The 20559-nt window shown below is 47.8% G+C and overlaps 1 protein-coding gene across 7 annotated transcripts in view; it reads right to left on the bottom strand.

Annotated features, from left to right (window-relative positions):
• LOC144479625 (3',5'-cyclic-AMP phosphodiesterase 4C-like) overlaps window positions 1-20559 on the bottom strand; it is a 330099-nt gene that overhangs the window by 31437 nt on the left and 278103 nt on the right. For all 7 annotated transcript variants that reach the window (XM_078198561.1, XM_078198559.1, XM_078198565.1 and 4 more), the window contains 3 exons: window positions 12959-13071; window positions 4396-4489; window positions 1094-1251 (listed from right to left, as the gene is read on the bottom strand). In XM_078198561.1, the coding sequence (XP_078054687.1) occupies window positions 1094-1251; window positions 4396-4489; window positions 12959-13071 (365 nt within the window). The remainder of the gene's footprint in view (window positions 1-1093; window positions 1252-4395; window positions 4490-12958; window positions 13072-20559) is intronic.

Below are 20559 nucleotides of genomic sequence, written 5' to 3'. Positions count from 1 at the left end.
ATTTACTACAAGAATCCCAGTGAATGTTTTTTATACACTGTCTACACCGTTGATGCATTATACAGATAAAAATACAACTAATACCACAAACCAGTAAATATCCTATAAAATTGTTCTGGGAGTGTTTGATGGGGGCAGCGTAGATTCTGTAGAGAGCGATTTACTCTCTATCTGAGCAGAGTTACCTCCAATATCTAAATAGAGAGAGGCTGTGGTGTTGTGGTATTGTCACTGGGCTGGTAAGCCCGAAACTCAGGGTAATGCTCTGGGGACCCGGGTTTCAATCCCACCATAGTAGATGGTGAAATTTAAATTTGGCAGCATGGTTAGCACTGCTGCCTCACAGTGCCAGGGACCCGGGTTCTATTGCCAGTTTGGGTTGCTGTCTGTGTGGAATCTGCAAGTTCTCCCCATCGGCATGGGTTTCCTTCGGTTTCCTCCCACAGTCTGAAAGATGTGCTGGTTAGGTGCATTGGCCGTGCTAAATTCTCCTTCAGTGTACCTGAACAGGCGCCGGGGTGTGGCGAAGAGGGGGTTGCGAGGCAACGTCTTGCAAGCTGTGCCCAGCATGCCTCCTATTTCTATCTTTTACTCTCATTTGATGCTTCTAAAACTTCATTCTAATTCTTTGAAACTCTCTAACAATGCTTTAATTCACTTTCTTACAGATTTGGCGATCCTGAAGACCCTGGAGCCATCTTCTTCCGGTGGGAAAAAGATACAAGAGTCTGAGGTCACGGACCAACCGACTCAAGAACAGCTTCTTCCCTGCTGCTGTCAGACTTTTGAATGGACCTACCTTGCATTAAGTTGATCTTTCTCTACACCCTAGCTATGACTGTAACACTACATTCTGCACTCTCTCCTTTCCTTCTCTATGAACGGTACGCTTTGTCTGTCTAGCGCGCAAGAAACAATACCTTTCACTGTATGTTAATACGTGACAGTAATAAATCAAATCAAAATTGCAGTATTAATGTAAGCCGACTTTAAATAAACTTTAAAAAACACAACCTCACTGCCCACTTCACTTTCACTGACAGAGGGAGAAGGATGATGAGTGAAAAAGTGTAAAAGGTTAGTTTGCGCTTACCCGCTCTATCTCAAATTCATGGTCAGATTTGACCCCGAAACGTGGAACGTCCTTTAAGGAGGCGATGCTCGTGCTGTGTCTCAATCCGGTGATGTGCGTCATGGCGTCCAGTTTGTCTTTCGGGCTTACCCGCGGGATTTCCACTTCATGCGGTTTGTCTTGGGATAGAAGAGGCGATTAGAACACAAATTAAAATAACTGCAAACAAGTAACCTCCCAAATACCACGGCACAAGGTCAGGTGAACTGAGCTGAGGCGAGATTGCCATGTGCAATATTTCACCAGATGGAGCTGCAGGATTGTAGGCTCAGGGCACCTCAGCGATGCACAGGGGGGGGAGGGCGGGGCAACAATCAGGCCCATTTGAGACGTCCTCCAGAGTTCAGCAGCCAGGCTATGCCCACCGTCCAGCACCACGAAGCAGTGTGACCAGATCGGTGAGGTACAGGAAGTTGAGGGAGAAGATTCTGTGGCCTGGCATGGTGGCATCTGTTACTCTATGGACACCCGCATGCCACATGCCCTAAATCCCTCGATGCCTGTAACACGCATTCAAACCGCTCCTTCAACTCTGACCTTTGGCCTGCCCGAATATTTCATGATGTGGTTTGGTGTTGAATTTTGTCGGATAATCACCGTTCTGAAGCACCTTGGGACATTTTTCAAGGTGCTTCATAAATCCAAATTATGTGCTTGCATTATTCAAAGAAGAAGGAGGATTTTCTCCAGTGTCCTGGCCAAAATAATGTTCATCAAACCACATTTTTTTTGGAAAAGCTAAGAAAGTGAACCAAACTGGAAGTTTAATTCTCGGTTGGGTATCGGCTCCAATCTTTCCCTCAAACATCAACAGGAAAGGAACTCATCCTGCACTTGCCTCCTTGATGCTGCATGGCCAACTCACTCCAAGCAACTCTTGGGTGGAGAACCTGGTCAAGTGTACATAGAACACAGGCCATTACTGTGTTAACATACCCCTGATTAAGATGCTTAAATCACGAAGTGTTTTGTTTTAAATTGCTGAATCTGGGTGAAGGATCTCTGTGTAGGACATCAGCAGGGTTAAACAGAATAGGGCAGAAAATGAAATCAAATGGCAGATGGTTGTTGCTGACACTACATTTGGGTTGCACAGAATTTACAACTGGCCATTTGGTCCCACTGATATTTATGTTCCACTTGAATCTCCTCCTACCTCACTTTGGCTCACCCTGTTGGTTGCTAAATCCTTTATTCCTTTCTCCCTTGTGTTCATTTGGCTTCCTCTTGCAATACATTCACATTATTCACCTCCCACTACTCCCTGCGGGAGTGAGTTCCACATTCTCCCCACTCTCTGGGTAAAGACGGGTCTCCTGAATAATTCCCAATTGGATTTATTAGTGACTGTTTTATATGGGGGGGCACAGTGGTTAGCACTGCTGCCTCACAGCGCCAGGGACCCGGGTTCGATTCCCGGCTTGGGTCACTGTCTGTGTGGAGTTTGCACATTCTCCCCATGTCTGCATGGGTTTCGTCCGGGTGCTCCGGTTTCCTCCCACAATCCAAATATTTGCGGGTTAGGTTGATTGGCCATGCTAAATTGCCCCTTGGGGGACTAGCTAGGGTAACTGTTATGGGGATAGAGCCTGGATGGGATTGTGGTCGGTGCAGACTCGATGGGCCAAATGGCCTCCTTCTGCACTGTAGGAATCTATGATTCTATGACAAGATTTATAGCCTCGCGTTTTGGACTTGCAAACAAGTGGAAACATCAGCCAGAATTTAACCTCAGTGGTGATGGACTGGCTTGCTGGTTAGATTGACAGCCTCTGGTTACTTAGGTTGTGGTTAAACCAAACAATCTATTCAAGTTTATCTACACTTCCCTGGAATCTCAACCTTTGATTAATTCTCCTTTCTCTACAGTGTCAGCATGGTTTCCCCCAACTCTCCTCAGAAATGCCGGAAACTTGAGGTAAGTTTATCTGCCACCTCACTTTGTCTGCAGTGACATTTTGCTCATGTCATTGCACCTTTAACATGTCCCAGGGAAGTTCACAGCAGGAAACTGAATTTAACCCAATTGGAGACTTTTGCACAGGTAACCAAAAGCTTAGTTAAAGAAAGAATTAGTTTTACAAAGAGTCGGAAAGGAGGAGAGGCAGAGGGTGGGAGAGGTTTAGAGAGGGAATTCCAGAGCTTCCGACCCCGGCAGCTGAAGGCGTGACCAGATAGGATGATTAATATCAATGATGTCAAAGGGACCAAAATTGAAGGGAGCAAATATCTCAGAAGGTTGTGGTCTTGGAGGAGGTTACAGAGATAGGGAAGGAGGAGGATACAGGGGGACATAAAAATAAGCACGAGAATTTGAAAATCGAGCTGTCCTGTGACCGGGAGCCAGCATTGGGAACACAGGGCAAGAGGTGAAATGGGACTTGGTGAGAGATCGAACACAAGCAGCAGAGTTATGGACGGCATCAAGTTTACAGAGGGTGCAAGTGAGATGAGGGCCAGGAGTGTATTAGAATAGTCAAGTCTAAAGCTAACAAAGGCATGGATGAGGACTCCAGCGGTAGAAACAGTCAGTTTGTGCACAGAAAACTCCTATAAATGATTCAGTTGCTGGTTGAGAGATCAATTTTAGACACAACACCAGGGAGAATGACCGTGGTCTTCTTTGCAATAATAGCCATGGGATCATTGACATCCATGTGAGAGAGCAGATGGGGGCTTTGTTTACACATTTCATCAGCAAAACAGGGCCACCAACAGTGCAGCACTCCCTCAGTACTGCAGCGCTCCCTCAGTCCTGCAGCGCTCCCTCAGTACTGCAGCGCTCCCTCAGTACTGCAGCGCTCCCTCAGTACTGCAGCGCTCCCTCAGTACTGCAGCGCTCCCTCAGTACTGCAGCGGGAGTGTCAGCCTGGATTTCTTTTTTTAAAAATTCATTCGTGGGACATGGCCGTCTCTTGTTGGCCAGCATTTACTGCCCATCCCTAGATGCCCAAGGGCAACTGAGAGTCAACCAAATTGCTGTGGTTCTGGAGTCACATGTAGGCCAGACCAGGTAAGGACGGCAGATTTCCTTCCCTAAAGGACATTAGTAAACCAGATGGGTATTTCCGACAATTGACAATGGTTTCATGGTCATCAGTAGATTCTTAATTCCAGATGATGGGTCTAAGTATTAAGAGTGGGGATGCGAACTCATGATCTCCTGACTCAGAGGTGAGGAAATGTTCAACACCGAGTCACAGCTGATAACTAAAAACAGGGAATAGGCTTTACACAAATACCGAGCATTACGCTTCACTCACCTAAAAACGTTGTGGATATAAACTCAGAGACCTGGTTTCCTGAACGGCTCATTTCAGACAGCTGGGTCAACTCTCGGTTCAGCATCCTTTTAAACTGTTGAGAGAAACAGAGTTGTTTATTCAATAAAGGTTGTGGCACCTTCCAAACTTGGAGCACTGTAACGGAGTGAATGCTTTCGAGGCACAAGAGAGAACACAGAGAACAATCCTACAGCAAATACCGGTATATTCCAACAAACACTAATACATCTAATTCCAATAGGTCAACTATTCCACAGTCACTCCAATCAAATACAATGGATCAAATCCCTTCCCATTCACTTCATTGTCCAATATTTCCATTGTATAGAATCCCAACGGATCCCTTCCATTCTATAGAATCTCCTGGCCATTCCCATTCCATACAGTGATCAATTAAATTTCATTATATAAAATTCCAATGGATCAAATCCTTTCTTGATCATTTCCATCGCTTAGAATTCCAATGAAGGACAGACTCTGGACACCCCAAGGTGCTTTGCCACCATGAGGTACTATTGAAGTGCAGCCGTGATTGTGGCGCAGAAAGTGAACAAAATGGACAAAAATGCTTCTCAATCAGTCTCAAAATGTATCATTCAAAACTTCTCCAATCCCTCAGAATCTGAGCCAATCCAAATCCCATCAAACTCACACTTATTTATACAAATCCAATGGACCAAACCCGTCACTCACATCGTCTGGAACCCTCTTGAAATCTAACACATTTGGTTCATACTAATCAGAGAATAATCCCTACAGTGCAGAAGGAGGCCATTCGGCCCATCGAGTCTGCACCGAATCTCTAACCGAGCATCTCACCCAGGCCCACCCCTCCCCTATCCCCGTAACTCTACATATTTAGCCTAATCCCATGACACCAAGGGGCAATTTAGCACGGCCAATCAACCTAATCGGCATATCTTTGGACTGTGGGAGGAAACCGGAGCACCTGGAGGAATCCCCCGCAGAAATGGGGAGAATGTTCAAACTCAACACAGACAGTGACCCGAGGCCAGAATGGAACCCAAGCCATTGGCGCTGTGCTAACCACTAAATATAACACTTCCACATATTTAAATGGATTGTTATCAGCCCTTTGGTTCCTGATGAGAAGGACAAAGAGATTTAGGAGTACAGGTTCATAGCTGGAGTCACAGGTAGACAGAGTGGCGAAGGCGGCATTCAGCATGCTTGGTTTCATTGGTCAGAACATTGAATACAGGAGTTGGGATGTCTTGTTGAAGTTGTACAAGACATTGGCAAGGCCACACTTGTGTATCTGTGTTCAGTTCTGGTCACCCTATTATAGAAAGGATATTATTAAACTAGAAAGAGTGCAGAAGAGATTTACTAGGATGCTACCGGCACTTGATGGTTTGAGTTATAAGGAGAGGCTGGAGAGACTGGGACTTTTTTCTCTGTAGCATAGGAGGCTGAGGGGTGATCTTATAGAGGTCTCTAAAATAATGAGGGGCATAGATCAGCTAGATAGTCAATATCTTTTCCCAAAGGTAGGGAAGTCTAAAACTCGAGGGCAGAGCTTTAAGGTGAGAGGGGAGAGATACAAAAGTGTCCAGAGGGGCAATTCTTTTCACTCAGAGGGTGGTGAGTGTCTGGAACAAGCTGCCAGAGATAGTAATGGAGGCAGGTACAATTTTGTCTTTTAAAAAGCATTTTTTAAAAATTGTCTTTTAAAAAGCGTTTAGACAGTTACATGGGTATGATGGGTATAGAGGGATATGGGCCAAACACAGGCAATTGGGACTAGCTTAGGGGCTTAAAAAAAAAGGTGGCATGGACAAGTTGGGCCGAAGGGCCTGTTTCCATGCTGTAAACCTCTATGACGCTGTGAATATTTCCTGATATTTGGAACCATTATTGAGAAAGACAAGTTGCACATGGCAAGATGTGAGTGACTTGTTCCCCTTTATCCAAAATGTGTTCTACATATAAAAAGCTGGTACTGTCATGTTCATTAACTGTGCAGGAGCAGAATGAATCATTCCCTTTTATGCACCGTGTGTGCATATATACAGCAGCACTGTATATATGGAGGCATACATAGGTCTCAGTGTGCCAGATGGGACTGACTGGCTCCCTCTTACCTGCTGTGTACAGCGTGGAGAGGTGGGTGAGACTTTGTTTATTCATTACTAAGCTGAATGGCTCTCAGCTGCAAGTTGTAGCTGTGGCTGTGATATTGGTGTAATCCAGGAGCCCGGATTGATGATGGATTATGGGATGTCCATAGGTCATGAAAGGTGCTATAGAAATGTAAATCTTTCTTTCCCTGATGCACCCCTCACTGTAACACACTGATATATCCCACACCCCTCACTGTAACACACTGATATATCCCACACCCCTTACTGTAACACTGATATATCCCACACCCCTCACTGTAACACTGATACATCCCACACCCCTCACTGTAACACTGATACATCCCACACCCCCCACTGTAACACTCTGATACATCCCACACCCCCCACTGTAACACTCTGATATACCCCACACCCCTCACTGTAACACTCTGATATACCCTGCACCCCCTCACTGTAACACTCTGATATATCCCACACCCCTCACTGTAACACTCTGATATACCCCACACCCCTCACTGTAACACTCTGATATACCCTGCACCCCTCACTGTAACACTCTGATATACCCCACACCCCTCACTGTAACACTCTGATATACCCCACACCCCTCACTGTAACACTCTGATATACCCCACACCCCTCACTGTAACATTCTGATATAAACTAAAACAGAAGCAAAATACTGCAAATGCCGAAAAGCTAAAATAAAAACAGGAAATGTTGGGAAAAAAATGGCAGCATCTGTGAATCGGGAAACAGTTCAGTCTGCCCAAATCACATCCCCTGTCACATGGCTCAAATTCCAGTGAATTCCAACATAGGAACACGAGTAGGCCATTCAGCCCATAGGGCCTGCTTCGCCCTTCAATACAAGCATGGCTGATCAAACACCTCGATGCCTTTACACCCACTATCGCATAATCCTTCACGTTATTGTTAATCTGAAATCTATTAATCTCTGCTTTAAACACACTCAGTGACTGGGCTTCCACGGCTCTCTGAGATTCCAAAGACTCACAACCCGCTGCGTAAAGAAATTTCTCCTCATCGCAGGCTTCCTCCTTATTTAGAAATTGTGTCCCCTGGTTCAGGACTCCCCAGTCAAGGGCAGCATCTTATCTGCATCTACCCTGTCCATTCCTTTAGGTATTTTGTAGGTTTCAATTAGATCACCTCTCATTCTTCAAAACTCTCGAGATTACAGACCCAGTTTGACAAATCTCTCTTCATAAGACAGTCCCACCAACACCAGGACAAGTATGGTGAATCTATGTTGCACTCTCTCTGTGGCACTAATATCCTTTCTGAGGGAAGGGGACCTAAACAACACACACTACTCCAGGTCTAACCAAGCTCCTACACAATTGAAGCAAAACCTCACTACTCCTGTACTCAAATCCTTTTGCGATAAAGACTACCATTCCATTAACCATCTTAATATCTTGCTGCACCTGCATGTTAGCCTTCAGTGACTTATGGACAAGGACACCCAGGTCCCTCTGTACATCTACACTTTCTAATTCTTACCATTTAGGAAATACTCTGCACATCTGTTCCTTTTGCCAAAATGGATTACTCCGCATTTTTCCATATATATTCCAGCTGCTATGTTCTTGCCCACTCACTAAGTCTGTAAAGTGGCCTCCTGTAGCCACTTTACATCTTCCTCAAAACACACATTCCCATCTAGCTTTGTATCATTCCCAAACTTTGGAATATTACATTTGGTCCAAATCATTAATATAGATTGTGAACAGTTGGGGCCCCTAGTACTGACCTTGTGGTACCCCACTAGCCACAGTCGACCGATGCGAGAATGACCCGTTTATTCCTACTCTGTTTTCTACCTGTTTGCCAATCTTTAATCTATGCCAGTATTTTGCCTCCTATCCAATGTGCTTTTTATTTTGCTAATCAACTTCTGTGGGGGACTTTATAATGAAGCCTTCTGAAACTCCAAATATGCTACGGCCATGGACTTTCCTTTCTCAAATCTGTTCGTAACATCCTCAAAAAACTCCAAAACGTTTGTCAAACATGATTTCCCATTTGTAAATCCATGCTGACTACGCCCTATCGGATCATGATTATCCAAATGTCCACTTATCACATCCTTTACAATAGATTCCAGCATTTTCCCTACCACTGATGTAAGGCTAACAAGGTCCATAGTTCCCTGTTTTCTCTCTCCTTCCCTCTTGAATAGTGGGGTGACATTTGCTACCTTCCAATCTTCAAAAACTATTCCAGAATCTATGGAACTTTGGAAGATAATCACCAATACATCCACTATCTCTATAGCAACCTCTTTCAACAATTTGGTTGCAAAATATCAGGTCCTAGGGGCTTATCAACTTTCAGTTCCATTCATTTCTCCAATCCAACTTTCTTACTGATACTAGTTTCCTTCAACTCTTCATTCTCCCTCGTCCCTTCGATCTCTACATCTGGGAGATTTCCTGCATCTTCCTCAGTGAAAACAGACACAAAGTAATCATTTAGCTTCTCTGCCATTTCCCTATTCCCCATTAGGAATTCTCCTGACTACCTGCATTGGACCCACATTTGCCTTCGCCAAATGCTTTCTTTATTTCTTTATACATAGTATAGAAACTTTCTCAGTCTGTTTTCATGCTTTTTTGCTAGATTGCATTCATTTTCTGTTCTCCCTTCCTTTATCAGTTTCTTGGCCTTCCTTTGCTGTATTCTAAAAATCTTTCAATTCTCAGGTTAATTTGTATTTCTGGCAAATTTATAAGTCTTTTCTTTTAATATTATACAGTCCTCAAATTCCTTTGCAGCCATGTGTGACTGCCTTTTTTGGATTTTTGCAGGTTGAAGGAATGTATAGATGTTGCATGCTATGGAACAGTTATTTGAAGAAAATCCCCTGTCTACACACAGTCATTCCTTTCCACGTATTTTCCCAATCCACCTCGCCCAATTTGCCCCTCATACCTTCATAATTTCCTTTATTCAATACCCTGGCTTCAGATTAAACTCCCTCACTTTCAAACATAATGTAAAATTCTACCACGTTGTGATCACTCATCCCAAAAAGTTCTTTTATAACTAGATTATTAATCAGTCCTTTTTCATTACATAATACTAGATCTCGAGGAGACTGTCCTCTAGTGGCTCCTCAACAAACTGCCCTAGAAATCCGTCCCTAACACACTCCAGAAACTCGTCTCCCTCAGCATTAATGCTCACTTGGTTTAACCAATCTATGTGCAGATTGAAGTCACCCATGATCACAGTATTGTCCACGCTACCTGCTTCTCTCATCTCCTGATCAATACCATGGCGCACATTACCATGACTATTCGGTGGCCTATAAACAACTCCAACCAACGTCTGCTGCATTTTATAGTTTCTTAGCTCCATCCACATATTCCTCCACTCTGAAATCCTACCTTTTTACTGCACTGATCCCAATCCCTTATTATCACTGCGGCACCACCCCCTTTCCTCCCTTGTCTGTCCTTCCTAAAGGTTGAATTTCTTTGAATATTCAGTTCCCAGTCTGGGTCACCAAGCAAGCCGTGTTCCTGTAATGGCAATGACCTCACACACATTTACATCCGTTTGTGCCTTTAGGTCATCTACCCTGTGACTAATTCTGCGTGCGCTTAACTTTGTCTTTTTGACCTCATTCCACGTTTGACACATACTTGACACTTTGCTTGGTTTCTCCTGCCTTCTAGTCCCATTACTATTTCCTGTCACCAACTTCACTTCCTTTCAATTTGGTCACACCTCAGGTAATACTCTCTAGCTTAATATCAACGCCAAGGATCTTCCTGAAATTGCATCTCTGAAGACAGCATTCATATCCCTCTGCATCAGCCAAATCTAGCACAGCAATGTCAGGGATAGCTCGGGGTGAGAGTCCCACAGCAATGTAGATCACAGGGTCTGTAGCTGAGTGAAAGAGTGAGTCTATAGTGATATCACAGGACAAAGTTTCATTCATGTAATATTCCTCTATTACCCGAGGATGAGTGATCAAAATGGGGCGGCACAGTGGTTAGCACTGCTGCCTCACAGCGCCAGGGACCCGGGTTCGATTCCTGGCTTGGGTCACTGTCTGTGTGGAGTTTGCACATTCTTCCCGTGTCTGTGTGGGTTTCCTCCGGGTGCTCCGGTTTCCTCCCACAGTCCAAAGATGTGCGGGTTAGGTGGATTGGCCATGCTAAATTGCCCCTTCATGTCAGGGTGATTAGCTAGGGTAAATGCATGGGGTTATTGGGATAGGGCCTCGTGGGATTGTGATCGGTGCAAACTCGATGGGCCGAATGGCCTCCTTCTGCACTGTAGGATTCTATGATTACCGCTCCAAGGCTGTCATCCAATCTGGGGGGCATTTTAAAAAATACATTTATGGGATGTGGGCTTCACTACGAGACCAACATTTATTGCCCATCTTTAATCTCCCGTTGAGAAGGTGGTGGTGAGCTACTTTCTTGAACCGCTGCAGTCCCTGAGGTGCAGGTACACCCACAGTGCTGGTAGGGAGGGAGTTCCAGGATTTGACCCAGTGACAGTGAAGAAACGGTGATATTTCCAAGTCAGGATAGTGAGTCATTTGGAGGGGACCTCCAGACATCTGCTTCCCTCATCCCTCTAGACGGTAGTGGTGGTGGGTTTGGAAGGTGCTGTCTGAGAAGCCTTGGTGAGTTTCTACGGTGCACCTTGTAGATGGTACACACGGCTGCCACGGTGTGTCGCTGGTGGAAGGAGTGAATGTTTAGGGTGCCAATCAATTGGACTGCTTTGGATGTATCGAGTTTCTTGAGTGCTTTCAGAGTTACACTCAAACAGGCAGGCGGAAAGTATCCCATCAAACTCCTGCCTTGGGACTGGTGGAACATGTTTTGGGGGAGTCAGGAGGTGAGTTACTTGCTGCAGGATTCCCAGCCTCTGACCTGCTCGAAGTGTGAACACAAATTAAATCTTTTCCATCAACAGCTATTAGAAATACTGAATCTGGTCATCACTGCAGAGTTCTTTGAGCTTCCTTCAAGCAGGAAGGTTCAATGGGTAAAAGCAGGGACTGCAGTGAGAGAATCAGATCATAATTTACACAGCCAGGAGCACTGGGGTAGCTTGAGGAATGGCTGCCTGACTGCTCTAGATTCGGTTTTGGAGTGGTTCTGAACACAGCTTTAACTGGGCAATAGGGGAATTCCTGCCATGCTCAACGCGTGGCTTCCATTCAGGACATCCAAATTTGGGTGACGAGGGTTTCAGAACAAGCATCAGAGAAATTGGATAGCAACTTGATTGAGTGTCATGTCTTAACGAGTGTGTGTGTCAACCTCATCACATCAACATCTTTAGCCCATGCGGAGTGTCTTGCAAGCAAATATTTCTCCCACATCAAAATCCCACAGGCCACAGGGAGGTTGGCCCGTGGCTGTCATTCAGGTTTCTTTCCAGTGGCGGATCAGAGAACAGTGATTGGTGCCAGGGCACAGGGGAGAACATTCCCTGCTCCGCTCAGAAAGAGGCCGTCTGATCTTTTAACATTCATTTGAAAGGGCAGACAGGTTCTCATCTAAAAAAATGGCACTCCCCCAGAGTGGACCCTCCGACAGTGCGGCACTCCCTCAGTGCTGACCCTCTGACAGTGCGGCACTCCCTCAGTACTGACCCTCTGACAGTGCGGCACTCCCCCAGAGTGGACCCTCCGACAGTGCGGCACTCCCTCAGTACTGACCCTCTGACAGTGCGGCACTCCCTCAGTGCTGCACTCCCTCAGTGCTGACTCTCTGACAGTGCGGCACTCCCTCAGTGCTGACCCTCTGACAGTGCAGCACTCCCTCAGCACTGACCCTCTGACAGTGCGGCACTCCCTCAATGCTGACCCTCTGACAGTGCGGCACTCCCTCAGCGCTGACCCTCTGACAGTGCAGCACTCCCTCAGCACTGACCCTCTGACAGTGCGGCACTCCCTCAGTGCTGACCCTCTGACAGTGCGGCACTCCCTCAGTACTGACCCCCTGACAGTGCGGCACTCCCTCAATGCTGACCCTCTGACAGTGCGGCACTCCCTCAGTGCTGATGTTTGTCTTGAGGAATAATAACGGGCTGTTAGAGGGACAATCAGCCATTTACCATTTTATGTTCGTGGGAACTAACGCAATAACATTTTCATTGTGCAATGATAATTCAGGGATCAGAGCTCTGTGGCATTCCAGGGAGCTATTGGACTCTCCATTCGGAGCAGCCGGTCCTTCCTGGAAGGGGTTGCTACCTTGGCCTTTCCCCTTGACCATCCCAAAGCTGTACCCACAATGGCCGCTACTCAGGAATTGTTGTGTGGCTTACTCAGCTGGGTAGTGACATCAGAGCATGAAGGCTTCGCCGCATCAGCAACCTGTACACCGCGCCCATCAGCTCCTCTGACTCCCCATCCCCCTTTGTCAGCTCACCTTGTTGGAAGCCATCTCGCTAACAGAGTGCCTCGTGTGCAGCGTTTCGAGTTGATCTAAGCACCAGTCCAGTTCCTCTAGCGTCTCGGCAGCTAGTTTGTGGGAGACCTCCTCTGGGGATAGACAGACAGACAGACAAATGTTCAGGAATGCCACAGATCGCTGTCCTGTTTCCGATAGCACTGGTGCCCGTTCTGGAGCGCAGGGTTGGCTCGGAGACCCTTCTGCCCGGGCATGCCCCTTCATCTCTCAGCTCCTGGGCAGAGGCAGAAGGCCACTCCACATCTCTCAGAGCCAACGCAAAAGGTGAGAGCCCCTTTCACGGCAGAGGCTGACCTTTCCACAGCTGGTTAACGGAATATCTATTTCCTCAATTCAGAGGGCTGAAGGCGTTTTTCAATGTCTAAATCTCCCACAACGCAGTTCCTGTCCATGTGCTGATCTTAAATTCCCTGAAAGCATGGGTTCAAGAATTTCAATCTTCAATATAGAAAAGTGACATTTGGAAACATTGCAACAACTCTCTCTCCCTCATTCTTCTCTTTTTGATTTTTTCGTCCATTTGGCCACTTTTCGCTTCAGCTGCAAGCTGTTTTCTCATTTTGTTCCCTCGCTGCCTTGAAACGGGTCGAAAGTTAATGTTATTCCACACGTCAATCAGAAGACAGGCATCCCAGAGTGGCTCAGTGACTGAGTGGGACGCTTATCCAACCCATGATCGGAGAGGGGAGATTCCCAAATCCTATAGCCTGTCTCCCAAAGCCTGCAGCGGGGAAAGGCTTCTTGTGAATGAGCAGTGTGCTGGAAAATCTGACATGGAGCAGATTGGTGGATTTGGAATTGGAATTGCGGTGGAAAGGTTCTGAGCCACTGGGTTTTCAATTGCCTTGGCTGAGGGGGGGGGAGAAAGACAGGACAGGAGGGAGGGGTCAGACAGTGGTCGTGGCTGCTGGGTGGTGTAGACCAGGAAGGTCTGGAGTTTGATCCCCAGTGTGTGTGGAATTTTTTATTATTCATTCGTAGGACATGGGCGTCGCTGGCTGGTCGGCATTTGTTGCCCAGCCCTAGTTGCCCTTGAACTGACTGCCTCGCTCGGCCATTTCAGAGGGGCAGTTGGATATGAAAACCACATTGCTGTGGCTCTGGAGTCACATGTAGGCCAGACCAGGTAAGGACGGCAGATTTCCTTCCCTAAAGGACATTAGTGAACCAGGTGGGTTTTTCCGACAATCGACAATGGTTTCATGGTCATCAGTAGATTCTTAATTCCAGATTTTTTTATTGAATTCAAATTCTACCACCTGCCATGGCGGGATTCGAACCCAGGTCCCCAGAGCATTAGCTGATTAATAGTCTAGCTCTAATACTAGTCAGCCATCACTTCCCCAGGGGTCAAGGAGGAGTGGAGATTGTTGGCCTATTGTTGGATTCAGAAGCCACACTCCATGGATATTTGGCAGGGAGTCGGGATGTTATCTTTGGAACGTGCGAGGGAGGCGAACACACGTAATAAGAGCAGGCGTAAGCATCACGGCGCCTGGAGCCCCACAATCATGGCTGATCTTGGGCTTCAACTTGTCTATCCCACAAGCTCTCCATGTCCCCCCCATTCCCAGAGAGATAGAAATCTATTTCTTTCAGCCCAGAGACATACTCAATGATGCAATATCCAAAACTCCCTGGATTTAGAGAGATCCAAAGATTCATAACTCTCGGTAAAGAAATTTCTCATCTCAGTCCAAAATGATCAGCCCCCTGATTCTGAAATGGTAGCCCCTGCTCCAGATTCCCAGCCAGAGGCAAAATAACCTCTCCGTAAAACCGTAAGACATAGGAGCAGAATGAGGCCACTCGGCCCATCGAGTCTGCTCCACCATTCAATCATGGCTGATGTTTTTCTCATCCCCATTCTCCTGCCTTTTCCCCATAACCCCTGACTCCCTTATCAAAGTTTAAACTTTATTTATTAGTCACAAGTAAGGCTTACATTAACACTGCAATGAAGTTACTATGAAATTCCCTTAGTTGCCACACTCTAGCGCCTGTCCGGGTCAATCCACCTCACCAGCATATTTTTCAGAATGTGGGAGGAAACCAGAGCACCCGGAGGAAACCCACACAGACACGGGGTGACTGTGCGGAGTTTGCACAGTCACACAAGCCAGGAATCAAACCCGGGTCCCTGGCGCTGTGAGGCAGCAGTGCTAACCACCATGCTAATTAATCAATAATCTCAGTGTCCACCGTGTCAAGCCCCTTCGGAATCTCAAATGTTGCAATGAGATCACCTCTGATTCTTCTCATCTCCAGAGACTATAAACCCAATTTACTCAGCCTCTCGTGATAGGGCAACCCGTTCATCCCGGGGGCCAATCCAAAGAGACCTTTGTTGTACCACCGCCAAGGCAAATATATCCTTCCTTAGAGATGGAGATCAAAACTGCACCTGGTCTAGATGTGGGCTCACTCAAGCCTTGTACAATTGTAGCAAGACTTATTGTTCTTGCACTCCATTTCCCTTGAAACAAAGGCCAAAATACCACATGTGTCCCAATCGCCTTGCTGTACCCTGCATGTCAACTTTTAGTCTTCATAGAATCCCTGCAGTGCAGAAGGAGGCCATTTGGCCCATCGATTGTGCACCCGACCACAACGCCACCCAAGCCCTATCCCCATAACCCCATGCATTTACCCTAACTTGTCCCCCGAACACTAAGGGGCAATTTAGCATGGCCAATCCACCTAACCTGCACATCTTTGGACTGTGGGAGGAAACTGGAGCACCCGGGAGGAAACCCATGCAGACGGAGGACCTGCAAACTCCACACAGTGACCCAAGCCAGGAATCAAACCCGGGTCCCTGGCGCTGTGAGGCAGCAGTGCTAACCAGTGTGCCATCTTCCTTGTATGAGTGCACCCAAGTCCTTTTGAACATAAACATTTCACAAATTTGATGCCTTTTAAAAAATGTTCTGCTTTTGCTTTGGTTTTTATCGCTCACTTGCCCACATTCTGACATTGGTGGGTGAGGAGAGAATGGGACTCCTCTCAGAAAGGCCTGCTCCAGTGACTGAATGAATATTGCCCGCCACTGGATGGTAGCCTGAGCAGGGGTCTGCTGGGACGTGTGACACAGTCCCCCAGTCGGAGTGAGAGCCTTTCAGCAGGAGACACCATGGGGAAAAGCAAAAATACTTCACCCAAAAACCAGAAGCTAAAATGTACAAACTTGCCAGAAAACAAGGACACAAAACTCATATTTGAAAGGTGCTGAATTCATCACGACACAGTTAAATATCAAAATATTTTGCAGAGAAGCATTATCCAATAACATCTGAGAAGCGGCAGAAGGAGCTATTAGGGATAATGATTAAACTGATATTTTAAGTGGGGAGAGTTAAGGGAAAACACATGGGTTCCGCCGTGACAGTATTATCATTAGCTCATTCAGTGATGGATTCTGTTGTGATTTGCATTGTTTACACTGTTTGCACACGGGGAAATGGTCCGGTTTGCATTAAACAGACAGAACCACTCCATTTTCCAATCAATATGTAACACTACTTCTCTTCTCAGCCCACTGCAAAATAAGGAGCAACAATTTTACCACTGACTTAACAATCCAGGAGAGCTTCCAATAAAAGCTCCTCCTTTCTTCACTGTCTGCACTCAGGGTACATCTCACTCCTGGACTGTTATCTCTAGCTGTGGCATCTGCTTCATGGCTGACACAGCTAGTGTTCAGAGGTCGACTGATACAGCACATGGTTAGATACAGAGTAAAGCTCCCTCTACACTGTCCCCATCAAACACTCCCAGGATAGGTACAGCACGGGGTTAGATACAGAGTAAAGCTCCCTCTACAACGTCCCCATCAAACACTCCCAGGACAGGTATAGCACGGGGTTAGATGCAGAGTAAAGCTCCCTCTACACTGTCCCCCATCAAACACTCCCAGGACAGATCCCTCTGACCCAATCTCTTCTCCAAATAATAAAAACTGAAAACGCTGGAAAAACTCAGCAGTTCTGGCAGCATCTGTGGACAGACAATGAGTTAAAGAATGAAGTTGACTATTCCTCTTCTCCCTCTCTCTGGCCACTCACTCTCTCCAGAATGGGCTTAGGGAATAGAATTTCAATAATTTAGTGATGGCAATTGACAGGCTTGTTAAACAGTGAAGAGAACCAGGTCTATCTGCTCTCAGAACCTTTAACCTTACCCAAGGGGAAATGGTTAGCTTCTGTCAAGAGAGAGGAGGGTCTGGGAGACATTCCAACTGAGTCCCCGCAGGATTCTGCCTCCTCCCAGTGAATGGGGGATACAGGACGTCCTGTGTAGTTTCAAGCCCAGAATGTATAACATAGATTCACCAATGGCAAGGTGCCAATTGCCAGATACCCCATGTTCATTTTGATATTGGTTAAAGGATAACTATTCAATCTTTTAAATGGTAATCATGGGATCCTTTACCTGAGAGAGCTGACAGGTTAATGCTCAATCTGATAGTACTGACCCTGTGATAGTGCGGCACTCCCTCAGCACTGACCCTGTGACAGTGCGGCGCTCCCTCAGCACTGACCCTGTGACAGTGCGGCACTCCCTCACTACTGACCCTGTGACAGTGCGGCACTCCCTCAGCACTGACCCTGTGACAGTGCGGCACTCCCTCAGCACTGACCCTGTGACAGTGCGGCACTCCCTCAGCACTGACCCTGTGACAGTGCGCACTCCCTCAGCACTGACCCTGTGACAGTGCGGCACTCCCTCAGTACTGACCCTGTGACAGTGCGGCACTCCCTCAGTACTGACCCTGTGACAGTGCGGCACTCCCTCAGTACTGACCCTGTGACAGTGCGGCACTCCCTCAGTACTGACCCTGTGACAGTGCGGCACTCCCTCAATACTGACCCTGTGACAGTGCGGCACTCCCTCAGTACTGACCCTGTGACAGTGCGGCACTGCCTCAGTACTGACCCTGTGACAGTGCGGCACTCCCTCAGTACTGACCCTCTGACAGTGCGGCACTCCCTCAGAACTGACCCTGTGACAGTGCGGCACTCCCTCAGTACTGACCCTGTGACAGTGCGGCACTCCCTCAGTGCTGACCCTGTGACAGTGCGGCACTCCCTCAGTACTGACCCTGTGACAGTGCGGCACTCCCTCAGTACTGACCCTGTGACAGTGCGGCACTCCCTCAGTACTGACCCTGTGACAGTGTGGCACTCCCTCAGTACTGACCCTGTGACAGTGCAGCACTCCCTCAGTACTGACCCTGTGACAGTGCAGCACTCCCTCAGTACTGACCCTGTGACAGTGCGGCACTCCCTCAGTACTGACCCTGTGACAGTGCGGCACTCCCTCAGTACTGACCCTGTGACAGTGCGGCACACCCTCAGTACTGACCCTGTGACAGTGCGGCACTCCCTCAGTACTGACCCTCTGACAGTGCGGCACTCCCTCAGTACTGCACTCCCTCAGTACTGACCCTCTGACAGTGCAGCACTCCCTCAGTACTGACCCTCTGACAGTGTGCTGTTCTCAGTAATACACTTGAAGCATCAGCTTCAATTATCTGCTTAACGCTGTGATTTGGAGCCATGACATTCTGACCCAGGGGTGCGAGGGTACTGACTGAGCTGCAGGCTGACAGCAGTGAGGGGTGGGGGGGTGGGGGGGGGGGGGGGGGGGGGGGGGTGGTGGGGGGGGGGGGGGGGTGGTGGGGGGGGCGGGTGGTGGGGGGGGCGGGTGGTGGGGGGAGTTAGCGATACTGAGAGTAGATTTGAGCTGTGTTGATTTATTTCAGCACTGAAGCTAATCAGTGCTGTGCTCAGGCCTGGCTGTAGCCTGATTGATCAGACACAGTGCGGGGTCGCTGTGTATATTTAGCCGCCAGTCTGACCCTCCAGGAGCCATTAGCTACTTTATCACTGATGGGTAAGCATGGAGTGAGAAACAGAGAGACAGCACTGGGGTTTAATCACTCACTTCACTGCAACTAATGCTCAAGCTCTTGTAACTGTTCCCAGGAGAAGACCCAAGGGGAATTGGAGAAGGTTTTCAGAGAATAGGGGAGTTATTGTGACTAAATCTTGGGAACTATGTGCCTCACATTAACTTGATCTGGGTTCCCTGAAAGCGAGCCAGACAGATTCGGGATTTTCCAGAGGGAATCTGGCCTGGGTGTGGGTATCTTTGATTCCAGACTGTTCTGAGCTTGGTGACCTCAGCAGGACAGCTGTTTGGGAGGGGAGGGGAGAGGGGGTGGGGAGACACTGCAAGTGGCTCTTTTGCTTGGTTGGCCAATGAGGATAAACAGAGGGCCCGGATTCCTGCTTTGGATCAGTGTCCAGAATTAGCCTCACCCATCCTGCTCCCAACTTCACTTGAAACCTCGCACTGCACATACTCCCACGCACTTTCTCCAGGGTCACAGGGACAAAGGTCAGAGTGAGAATTCCGCACCCCTTTCCCACTCCCTCAAGCAGGAATGCGGGATCAGCTGTAACCCCGGCACCCGTGCTGCTTTGCTCAGGTGGGCTGGCCCAGCCCACGGGTAGGTTGGCATCTCCTGGATTGAGAGACTCAGTGCTACATTCCAGGCAGCGCATTCACCCACTGAGCCACACAGCAGAGTCCAAGGATGTTTACCACCACAGGTGCCAGAGTTACAGCAACCCGCCAGCGTTGGCGACATGCCGTGTCCGTGTAAAACATCGTACAAACTGTCGGGAAGGATCACATGAAGGGACAATGAGGCACAGCATGGTGCCTGTAGCGAGGGAGTGAAGTAGAGGCAAAATAGTCCTGACCCTTACGGTGGTACAGTGGTTAGTGCTGCTGCCTCCCAACGCCAGGGACCCAGGTTCGTTTCCCGGCTTGGGTCTGTGTGGAGTTTGCACATTCTCCCCATGTCTGCGTGGGTTTCCTCCGGGTGCTCCGGTTTCCTCCCACAGTCCGAGAGACGTGCTGGTTAGGGTGCATTGGCCATGCTAAATTCTCCCTCAGTGTACCCGAACAGGCGCTGGAGTGTGGCAACTAGGGGATTTTCACAGCAACCTCATTGCAGTGTTAATGTGAGCCTACTTGTGACTAATAAATAAACTTTAACTTTTTTATATCTCCACAGCTCGAGGGGAATTTGCTTCCCTGATACAAGGAGCTAAAAGGAGACATGCGGCATTCACTCACATCAACCCAGCAACAGTTCAATACTGTAACTGGGCAGGCGAGGAGGCAACAATATCCCTTTAAATATGCAAATATGGGGGATCTTGTTCAAAGGTTTCGTGCAGATCTGTGAGCTTTCAGCCCCAGAATGCTCCCAAAGGAGATCTTTTTTTACAAAAGGTCGGGGCACATTGATTAAACTGGCGAAGCGCAGCACAGGTACGGGAAAGGGTTAAATGGGCACTGAAGGTCAGTGGAAGATGATGGAGTGACTGCCGGGTGGAGGGTGGGAGGTGGGGGAGGGTTGGGGGGGGGGGGGGGGGGGGGCGCGGTTGGAAAGAGCTGGCATCACGAGCAAAACAGCCGGAGAGCAGAGAATCAGCGGCTGGTGTTCTTATTAATGGTCCTGTGCTGACGTCAATGGGATGGTT

This window comes from Mustelus asterias, chromosome 26 (assembly GCF_964213995.1).
Source record: "Mustelus asterias chromosome 26, sMusAst1.hap1.1, whole genome shotgun sequence".
NCBI lineage: Eukaryota > Metazoa > Chordata > Chondrichthyes > Carcharhiniformes > Triakidae > Mustelus > Mustelus asterias.
Note: the sequence above shows the minus strand (reverse complement) of the source record. Positions and strands in the feature narration are given on the sequence as shown.